Source organism: Miniopterus natalensis, chromosome 17 (assembly GCF_054644295.1).
Source record: "Miniopterus natalensis isolate mMinNat1 chromosome 17, mMinNat1.hap1, whole genome shotgun sequence".
In the NCBI taxonomy this organism is placed as follows: domain Eukaryota; kingdom Metazoa; phylum Chordata; class Mammalia; order Chiroptera; family Miniopteridae; genus Miniopterus; species Miniopterus natalensis.
The window spans coordinates 42387419-42397968 of NC_142097.1; the positions used below are offsets into that span (position 1 = coordinate 42387419).

Consider the following 10550-nt stretch of genomic DNA (forward strand, 5'->3'; position numbering starts at 1 on the left):
GGTCTTAAGCGGTGGCGCCCGCCTCACCCCGCCCCACGCCGGGGCGGGGCTCAGGTTAAAACCTGATAGGAGGGGGAGACTCCGCCGGGCTGGGTGCGTGGCGTGGGAGGAGCCGCGGGGGGCGTGTCCCGGACCCGGGGGGGCGGGAGGGAGCAAGGAGGGAGCGCAGAGATGGCTGGAGGGGTAGGACTTCACAGGTGGTGGCCGCGCCCCCCCAAGGTAGAGAAGCGGGTAGGGGTGTAAGGGCAGGATCAGTTCCACTACCCCCCTCCTCCCCTGCCCCAGGTACAAACGATACTGGTAAAATAAGTTGAAAATCAGTGGGGAAAGGGCCCTCCTAGTTGCCAACTTGCGACCCCGAGGTGTTGGGGTGACCCTGAAGTGAGCGAGCCCGGGCTCCGTCTGTCCTGGCGGGCGCAGGGCCCTGCCCGAGCTCGGCCCTGGGTGCAGGAGGGCGTACAGAAGGCGCCGCCAGGAGCTGCCTCTCCCCTTGGCTTGGACAAGAAGTGCTGACCGTGGGCTCCTGGCGCCACAGCTCTTGCCTCCTGTGAGGAGAGGCCGCAGCAGTCACCAGAAAATGGATGAGGCAGAGCACCCCCAGCTGCAGCAGGGGAAACCAGGGAGCAGGAGAGACGAAGAAAATAGTTTACTTCATGGAATTTCATAAAAATACATTCAGGCAGCTACCTCCCCCAGCCCCATGCCCAGGCCTCAGTGCCCAAACCCTGTGGGTGTCCGAGTGCCCTCTGGCCACAGCCAGGACCTTCATGATCAGCAGCCAGGAGCAGGCAGCTTCGGGATTCAGGGTCCCAGACATGTCACAAAGCCCCAGATGGGGGATGAAATAAGAACAAGGAGAGAAGGGGCGCAGGCTCCACGGGGGCCCACACCAGGCCCGCTCCCAGCAGGTGCCTTCAGAGTAAGTCAGAGCAGCCTGGAGCTGAGGCCCAGAGGAGACGGCGCAGGTGGAAGTCCTACATGGGATTCTGGTGCCCCTCCATCCTGGCTCCCCCTGCAGAGCCCACTCCTCGGGGCTGGGGAGACCTGGATGAGGAGGGCGGTGGCTGCTCTGTAGATTTTCTCCTCTCACACCCCGGATGGAAGTTTCTCCCGGTGCCTAGATGGGTATCTGCTGGGTTTCTGTGCTCGGTCTCCCCTGGGCCCACCTCCTCCCCTCAGCACAGCCCCCCCACTTCCTGCAGGGCTGCAGTACCTGCTTCCCCAGAGCGCCCCCGCTGTGACCAGTCCTGCCCCAAGAGAAAAGAGCCTGCATGGTACATTTACAGACATGCAGCTCTGAATATGGTGGGTTAGAAAGTGACCAGCTTCCCCCAGAACTAGAAGCAAAGCTACCTGAGGGCTGCAACTACTGAGAAAATGGAGTTTGAGAAAGGCTGGGCACAGCTGGTATCCAGGGGACATGTGACTTGGGAGGGAAGGTGGAGGGGTAAGGTAGGGAATGTGCTTTTAGCCTTAATGTCTATTTAAAAAACTGGCGGGAACCAGAGCCCAGGTATAAGGACCAGACCCCTGCCACTGGCTCAGTCTCAGCCCTCACTCTAAGCTGTGGCCGCACCCAGGGCTAGGAGAGCTCTCTGGCAGACTGACTAAGACATGCAGGACAGCAGGCAACTGTTCCCCTTAGTGTGGACTAGACGGAGGGGAGACTTCAAGCTCCTTGACTGGAGTGGCTGGGATCCCACAGACCAAGTCCTCAGTCCTTCCCATGCTCCCGCAGGGAGAAAGCCCCGTCCTTCTGGTGGCATCCAAGCCAGTGGGATCGAGGCTGCAGCCCACTCCCAGTGGCTCTTCATGCTTGGGACAGCTGGCTGGAGGGATGGACCAGACGGCGCCTCTCAGTGCAACACGAGACTGTAGACCAAGTCTTGCTTCTTTCAGGAGGTCGTCTCGGTGAGAGACCTCAGGCCACCTTCCGGCTCTCAAGGCGAGCTGTCTGCCTTCTTCACGTGGTGGAAGAGGCTACAGAAGAACTCATAGCAGAAAAACACGAGGCCGGTGGAGAGGGCAGCCTTCAGCAGGCTGGGGGACAGGCCCTTGAAGAAGCCCCGCACACCTTCCTCCCGCAGCACCTGCCTGGCACAGTCCAGGAGGCCCTGGTAGCTTCGAACCTGAGGACAGGAAGGTGACTCGGGTTGGCGAGAGAGGTGAATACACATGGGGGCGGCTCTGTTCTTTCGTCAATGCAATGCCTGGCACATCAGAGCTCCCAATAAATACTTTCTGGATGGAGGAATGGGTGCAAAAAAGACAGAGAAAAAGCTAACCTCGTTCTTTCTCTCCCAAGTTGACGTGCCTGGAAATCGGCGCTGGACAGAGCTTCCTGCCCAGGCAGCTCCCACTGGCTGTGGCTGAGAGCTCTGGACCTTCTTCCCAGAGGCACCTGTGACCCTCCACCCCACCGTCCTCCTTGGGCAGCATGTCTGAATCTGGCCCTCATTAGCTCTCAGCCTGACCAGCCACCCCTCCAGCTGGGCCTTCTCCAGATGACCTTGCTCCCCTCCAAAGGCTCCAGTAACTCCCAACTGTGATGATGGCAGTGACATCATGAAGAACCAAGTTCAGGCTCCAAGGCCTGGTGTTCGTTTGGAACTCAACTTCCCTCTCTGCCCTGCCCTTCTCCCCTATGGGCCCCTCCCACCTCCAGTGAAGAGGACAGCTCACCTGGCCGAAGGTGACTCGGGCCTGCTCAAACCCTCTGACTTGCAGCCGCTTCTTGAAGAGGTCCAGGGGGTACGTAAGGGTCTTGCTGATGACTCCAGCTCCACTACCACAAAGCAGATTTTTGAGGTTCCCTAAACCACAAAAGTAGGATTGAGGGGGAAAATAAGAAAAATGCAATTTAGGGTAGACAACTTCAAGTTCATGAGCTCTATCTTCCACCATAAAACAAAAAGCCACAAGCATCCTTGCTCTCAGATGAACTTAATCCAGGAAGAGAGGACCAGACCCAGTCACTTCTGGCAAGAATGACAAGGGACTGCAGATTAGACAAGCAGGTGTCAGGATGGGTGTGAGCAATCACTAGTGATCTCCCTCCTCAACTGGAGGCAATAAGGGCCGTGGGCTCTGCAGTGTCACTCAGTTCAGGCTCAAGAGAGAACAGGAAGCCTAACTGGCATGACTCAGTAGTTAGAGCGTCGGCCCTTGGACTGAAGGTTCCCAGGTTCGATTCCAGCCAAGGGCACGTACCTCAGTTGCAGGCTCAATTCCCAGCCCTGGTCAGGCGCATGCAGGAGACAACCAATCAATGTGTCTCTCTCATCCACCCCCTTCCACTCTCTCTGAAAAGCAATGGAAAAAATATTCTCGGGTGAGGATTTAAAAAAAACAAAAGGGGAACAGGATGCCCCTCCTCCTGCACATCCTTCCAAAACAAAAACCAAGCAAAACACACAACCAAAAGCAGGTGGCCTGCAAGTTGGACCTCTGACCAAAATGAAAACCATCGCCAATAGTTGGAAATAAATGTCGATGATGCCACTGATGGGTGGGGCAAGAGCCTGAAGAAACAGAGGCATCTGTGAGCCGCTGCATTTCTGTGCCAGATCCTGAGACCTGGGGTGTCTAAGCTTCTGACAAGAAAACTTTATATCCTACGTGATTCAGAAAGACGTTATGGCTTGGGAGTGGGGTGGAAGGGAGCCCCCGGCTTCCTCTCTCTTGGGGGCTGTCTCACCGTTTTTCTTTCCTTCGGCTGGCGTGACCCACTCATACACGTGCTTCAGAGAGCTGTAGAAGGAGAACTGGAACCCGGCGTAGGGGAAGATGGCGATCAAAGTGGGGTTCAAGCCTTTGTAGAAGACCAAGGGGCCTTCGGTCCTGTACATGGTGGCCACGGCATCCCGCAGGGTTTTATACACCTGGATGGCACACATGCAACTCGAGTGAGCACGTGCTAGTGTCAGCTTGAGCATACAGCCCTCACGTGTGCGTCCCGCACCTATAAACCCAGCTACTGGGGGCATTAATCCTCCTGCCAAGAAGACAAAGAACACGCGGAACAAAAATCCCAAGGGTGGGCTTTTCCAGCGACTCCCCTTCAAGCTCTTTACACGACTGATACATCCGCGTGAGTACACAAAGCATGTGTCCTTCGGAGCAGCAGAAGACGGGACATCCACCCTCGAGTGACTGGGTGGATTATGACACACCCATTGAAAAGAACACGGGAACACAGTGTAACTGCTAAAACAGGAGGTGGCAATCTGTGTGACTGACAGGGACTAATCCCCCAAAGATCACAGCCAAGCACAGAAGAGCAGGCAGTGTTTGTGCAGGAAACAAACATATGCAGAAGTCATCGCCCCCCCAGGACACACAGGTAACAGCACACTCCTCCCGCCCTGGCCACGCCCCCTTTCCCCCCCTGAAGGTCATGATCCCCATTCTGTGTCCTCAGTATCCTGTGTGGATGGTGCATTTTTTTGCTGTTCCGCACTGTGTACCTAAATTATACTTCAATAAACCTGACTGAAACAAACCAAAAAGAGCCCTTAGGAACTAACATGTGCTGGCAAACATTTAAAAAATTCAACTGAGGGCCCAGATGATAAAGGTAAGGAAACCTCCCAGAGAGAGGGAAAGACAAAGAATGCTGGGCAACAGAAGAGAAAAGCTCAGCCAATCAGAGGGTCGATCCAGGGTGTCCAACTGACATGAACTCCAGAAAGAAAGAAAATTAAAAAACAGAGGGCAGGCCATCGTGAATGAACAATTCATGACCATTTTCCAGGCACGAGGAACAGGATCATCCAGACTAAAGGGTCCAGGAAGCGCCCATCACAATGAAGAAAGGAGACTCACACCAGTGTACATTTCTAGAATACCAGGGGTTGAGAAAGATCTTGAACACTCCCAAGGTGGGGAAGGGACGAAGGGGTGATGGTTTCATATACAGGATCAGTGATCAGAATGGTTCCAGACTTCTCTCTTCAGCAGCACTGATAGCTACCTAGAATTAATTCTATACCCAAGTCAGCAGCTAAGTGTAAGGGTAAAATAAAGGCATTTTCTATCAAAACTTCTCTCAGGAAGCTACACCAAAATGAAAGAGAAGACGTGGTCTCCAACAAGAGAATTCCTAAGAGAGCAGCTGGCCAGGGTCCTAGAGCAAAGGGTCCAGACTGAAGTCAGGGGGTCAAGGGTGCCAGAGAGGGGACTCCAGGAGGGCTCCACAGTAACGTGGGACTGACGACCATGGGCAGAGCCTATCGAGGGAAGGTTTAAGGGTGAATTCGTGATAAGTATGTAGAAAGCTAAACAAATAAAATACAAGGCCTTTCCTAACTTCAGGAAAAACAGAGATGAAAGAAAATGTATTTTAAGGCTCAGCAGTAACATCTACGTAATCGTAATAGCATAAACACTGAGTTGATTTAGCCAAAATCTGGTCAGTTGTACTGTAATCAGATGAGGGAGGAAACTCGAGCATACACGAGGGTGATGGCGAAAGAGCCAAACCTTTACCTTCCTAGCAGCCGTCAGTAGCCAACGCCTACAAATAAGGACAGGCGGATGGAGGGGCAGAAGGAAGAGGAAAGGAAGAGAGAGAAGAGAGAAACAGCGGCTTAAGCATGTTACATAGAAAAAGTAAATAATGGCCGGGCCACTCACCCTGGGCTCACCCTGAGCTGCAAAGCGGGTGCGCAGGACATCCACGGGGTGCACGGCGAGGGTGGCCACACAGGCAGACAGGCCGCCACACACGAAGTGCACGGAGAAGTCGCGGGCATCGTGTGTGCTGGCTCTGTGCACCAGCTCAGTCAGCATTTCAAATGACAAAAACTGCAAGAGCACGTGACAAGGTTATTGGCGAGCACCCAGATATGCCATCTATGACCCATAACCCAGGTGGGGCCCAGTCCTAGGGACAAGAAGAGAGTCCTCCTGAGCAGTGACAGAATATAACAAACACAATTTTGTGCAACTCAGATGCCATTTTACACTCTACTGCTCTATTGGAGTTGAGTCAAATATTCAAAGGGTTAAGAAAATATATGAGAAAAATTTTATATCAGAAAATTCTACTCATTAACTTAGTTTCCTAAGACCTGGGCAAAGGCGGCCATTGTCTGATCCTCAGCAGGGGACCCTTCCAGTGCAGCAGGCAGCGACACTGAGAAGCATTCTGCCTCGGAGCAGGGATTCTGTCAGGAGAGTTCCACATATTCCAAATTCCACGGTGCTACCCCCTTATGCTCAGATCTCCCTCCAGCCAAAGCAAGATAGCTCGGGGTCCTGGGAGCCCAAGTCACTACGTGCCAGGTGCGGAGATGGGATGGCAGGGCACTCCAACCAGGCGCCTGACCTGAGCAATGGCTGTGATGTCGCAGGAAGAGCAGGCAGGGACTACTCTGGTGCTAGCTGTCCAGGTGGGAATCCTGGCTCTGCTACTTTCTACCTACTAACTTTGGTTGCGTTAATTACTTAAGCTCTCTCTGCCTCACTCTTCTTGTCTGTAAAACAAGACTGACAACAGAACCTATCTCAAAGGACTGCGATGAGGTAACAGACGTAAAATGCTTGCAATAGGGCCTGGCCCGCAGTTAGCACTGGACAGGGGTTTACACTGTGTGTTACACACTCTGAGATGAACCGGCGCTTAGCTGAAGAATGAACAAGTCAAGAAGCTGGGTTCTAATCCCAACCCCACCACTTACAGGCTGTGTGACCTCGGGCAGCTCACTTAACCTCTGTGATCCACAGAACATTTGCTCTACGCTCCTCACAATGCTGTTGGGAAGTTCAAAGGAAGCACAGACATGAAAATGCTATTTCGAAAAATGAGAAGCATTGTGTCACCATCTGCCAAGTCCCATTGTGGGTGTGGTGTCAAAATAGTCTCCCAGGTGCAACACCTAATGTTCAGTCGGTGCTCAGTCCCTGGGGTGGGGGTGGGGGGGGTGGGAGAGAATGCCTACAGTACAGCTGAGTCTGACTCGGTCTGTCCGTCAGGTAGGTTCCCAGTGGAGACACGTGAGAAGTGTGATGATCACCTCCTGCTGCCGGACCCCAGGCAGCGTCCCTGCGCTGCTGCATTGAGCAACCCGACACGAGGTGCCTAGTGGTTCTCCTGCCACCTACTTGGACAGCTCCATAGCCTATGGAGAGGAGCTGGGCTGGAATGTGTCCCTTCCAGAATGCCGTCGGGCCCTCCTCCCGCAGAATCTGTCTTCCGGCCTGCAGGATCCCATGGTACTTCGCACTGGGGTCACTGCGAGACAGGCGCTCAATCTGAAGCTAGGAATGAAAATCGGATGGTCGGGAAAACGGGCTGGGGCTGGGCGAAGAGGAAAAATTCCAGTCAAGGTAGTGAAGGCAAAGTGCTTCTCGACAAGATGTCAAGCTCTTAGGAAATGCTCTGGCAAGAAAGCGTGAACTTGTCCTCCAGTCTGTCCATCACATGGAAAAAGGGGGAAAGGGTACCTGGAAACGGATCTTGATGACGTCCAAGGGGCTGACCAGTGCCCGAGTGACGAGTCCAGACACAGACCCAGCCACGGCCACCTCGAATTTGGAGATATTCCTGTCATCGGCTTTGGGGTCATAGCCGACCATCCCTGCCTCTGGCCCATACACTGTCCATCAGCTTCGAGCTAAATGCAAAAAAACAGGAGTAAACACCAGAGTAAGTTCTCAGGGTCTCTGCTCACACATCATCTCCTCAGAGCAGCGCTCCCTGACCACCCATCTAAAAGTGCGCCTCCCTTGGATTCAGCATAGAACAGAGAAAATATCTTTATAGGTCTGGATTTCTGCCCTGCTTAGATTTTAAAAGTACAAGCATGGATTGCCAATTCCACTTGATGTAAACAAAACTTTTTATACGTTATATAGGGTGGGCGAAATTGTCCCTGATTGAGAACCATCGTTGTAGAGGGGTTTTACACACTAGCATCACTGTTTATAAAACTGGATATGGCACAAATGCTTATCAATAGAGGGATGGATAAATACACCAAGTCATATCCATGAGATGGCATACTATGCAGCCATTAAAAAGAATGAGCCAGTGCTATACACGCTTGAAAAGATGTCCACGATAGAGTGAAACATGAAAAAAAGTAGGTTTCAGAATAGTATGTCTAACCCCATTTTTGCTAAAAGGAAAACAGCAAGACCTAGACACACTCTGTACAGTTGTATAATGCATGGGGGGAAAGTCTGTGACAACACCCCCCCCCAGGTCGGTAGGGTTACCTTTGGGGGAAGGCTTGGCAAGGGAAGAGGGAAGGTAGATCTCTCCCTTTTTCTTAATACAATTCTATATTTTCTGGGTTTGCTATAGCTCCCAAAAAATTCCAACTAAAACTAAATATAAAGTTATTTTAGAAGGGACCTTAGAATTAACCTAGGTCTTGAATACCTGTAGTAACAGGGAAGTCAGTGACCACACAGTGACAGCCTTCACCCCACCATTGATTCTTTTTTTTATTATTGATTTTTAGAGAGAGAGGAAGGGGGAGAGAAACATTGATGGGCTGCCCCCTGCACGATTGAGCCTACAGCCTGGGCATGTATCCTGACCAGGAATTGAACTGACCACCTTTCAGTGCATGGGACAAAGTCACACCACACCTGCCAAGGCCCACCATTGACTTTTTTTTTCTCTTCTCACCCAGCCTGGAACTCTGTTCCACTCTCTCAGCCCCAACCCCTCGCTTTTCTGAAAATACCAAAGTAGCACTCCAATCCACCCTCAAAACCAACACGAGATTTCCATGGAGTTCTATCAGCAAAGTATTCTAAAATGATATTTTATTAAAAGTTTGATGGTGTGAAACCCCCCAACCCCTGCCAGAAATGTACCTTTGCTGATTCCCTCAAAGAGGGACACCTGGCCTTTCCCATCGACTTCCCTCACTTTAACTCAAGCTGCTTTCCCCCAGGCACCTGTGAGGAGCAGTTTAAACACAGGGTAGAAGGCTGAGAGGGAGAGCCCCTCCCCAGGTTCCCCAGGGACTGCTCAGGTCACAGCCCTGAGGGAAAGGAGGTATTTCTATAAATAAGCAGCTCTGCCTAGCTGGACATAACCTGCCACCGCAGACCAAGAAGCTCTGCCTCCCCCATGTACCTTGGGCAGGTTCCTTTAACCCGGGCTTAGTTTTCTCTTGTGGAAAGTGGGAATGGTGTCTGCCCTGCCTAGCCCGGATTGCTGCCAGGCTCACGCAAGATACCACATGGGATAAGTTTTGTAAAACGGAAAAAAGTCTTAGACACGTGAAAAGGCTAAACATAGTCCAGCGGTGGCCTTACTTTTTCTGCTGTTCAAAATGTCCTTCTTGTAGCAACAATCCTTGATTTTATCTAAAGAGACGAAATGAAATATGATTATGTTTTATCTGTAACGCAGCACCCAGAGGTGGGGGCCGCCGGTGTGTGGCAGGTTGGGGGGCGGGTGAGTTTGCCCCGCCACCCCCTCCTCTCACTGCGGGCGCCCCGCCGCCCGTGTGTCCGGCTCCGGGTCTCCGCCGCCGTACCCGCGTGTACACACAGGTATCTATCTAGGTGGCCTCAGGCAGGGTTTCTGCTCCCAGAGTCCGAGAAAACGCCCGCGAGGTGGGCACCGGCGTGCACAGGTGCCCCGGGTGTGTGCGGGGTCCCTGAAGAGGAGTCTCAGGTCAGGCCCGACACACGTGCCTACGGTCCCCGCCCCCGCGTGAATACCTGCGCACGTGTGCTCCCTCCCGGGGCCAGGGCACAGGTGTCCGAGCGGACGGCGAGGGGGGCGGGGGAAGAGGTCACTCACGCTGCCCGGAGGGCACCGCCCGGCTCCACCAGCGCCGCTCTCCCCTCCCTCCTCACGCAGTCTAACAGCAAAACTAAACTGAGCCCAGCAGTAATTGACGGGCTCCCGGGCCAACCACCGTGCAGCTTCCGGTAGACATTGGACCAATGGTTGTACAGTCTTCCCGCCCCGCCAACAGCTCCCACAAGGTGTCACTGGGTAATGTAGTCCTCCGCTGTCGAGGCGGTTTTTCCTGCGAGGCGCGGAGCCTCCTGGGAGATGTAGTCCTGCTGGGCGCGCGCGCGCTGACGTTACCAAGCGGCGGGAGGCGGCGGGCTCGGCTGCGCGGAGCGTCGCTGTGGCTCAAGCATCCCGCGGGCGGCCGGGCGGCCGGGCGGGCGGGAGGTTGGGGAGCCCCGAACGTCACCCGCTTTCCTCCGGACCCTGGCAGCCCCGGAACCCGGACAGTGTAAACCTGGAAAAGATGGCGGGAGCTTTGCAAAAACCCGGGGGCCGGGGGGGAAAGAATAGATGGGTTTTGAGACCAGGAAGAGGACTGCGAAAGTGGAGGCTTTGTTTCCCCCTGGGGTTTATTTTCTCATAAAAAGGAGGCGCATCGCCGATGCGACCGCGAAGGGAAATGACTCAGCCTCCCGCGCTCAGGCGCGTAACGTCAGCGTGTCGCAGGACGGTATTTCTTCCTGATTTTTAAATTGCATTTTAAACGTTAGTGCAATCGTTTTGACGCGCACTTTTTAAAGTTTATTGCACAATTTTAACATATTTCATACATATGCAGAAG

General features: G+C 53.4%; 1 protein-coding gene across 2 annotated transcripts; it reads right to left on the minus strand.

Annotated features, from left to right (window-relative positions):
* Window positions 1–142: 142 nt before the first annotated feature.
* On the minus strand, window positions 143–9804 carry SLC25A19 (solute carrier family 25 member 19). Of its 2 annotated transcripts, XM_016212455.2 has the most exons (8): window positions 9688–9804; window positions 9277–9327; window positions 7447–7616; window positions 7105–7260; window positions 5635–5805; window positions 3698–3881; window positions 2683–2813; window positions 143–2129 (listed from the first exon to the last, which is right to left on the minus strand). In XM_016212455.2, the coding sequence occupies exons 3-8, from the start codon at window positions 7576–7578 to the stop codon at window positions 1941–1943; spliced, it is 963 nt and encodes a 320-aa protein (XP_016067941.1). In that variant the 5' UTR covers window positions 7579–7616; window positions 9277–9327; window positions 9688–9804; the 3' UTR covers window positions 143–1940. The 2 variants fall into 2 exon arrangements, with proteins under 2 accessions (XP_016067941.1, XP_016067943.1); XM_016212457.2 differs by lacking the exon at window positions 9277–9327.
* Between the last annotated feature and the right edge of the window lie 746 nt (window positions 9805–10550).

Coding starts and splice junctions, on each gene's coding strand:
- SLC25A19 (XM_016212457.2), bottom strand. CDS start 7,578: ATGGTCGGCTATGACCCCAAAGCCGATGACAGGAATATCTCCAAATTC. Junction 7,261..7,446: donor TCATCAAGATCCGTTTCCAG/GTACCCTTTCCC, acceptor TTTCATTCCTAG/CTTCAGATTGAGCGCCTGTC. Junction 2,814..3,697: donor AGCCGAAGGAAAGAAAAACG/GTGAGACAGCCC, acceptor TTTGTGGTTTAG/GGAACCTCAAAAATCTGCTT.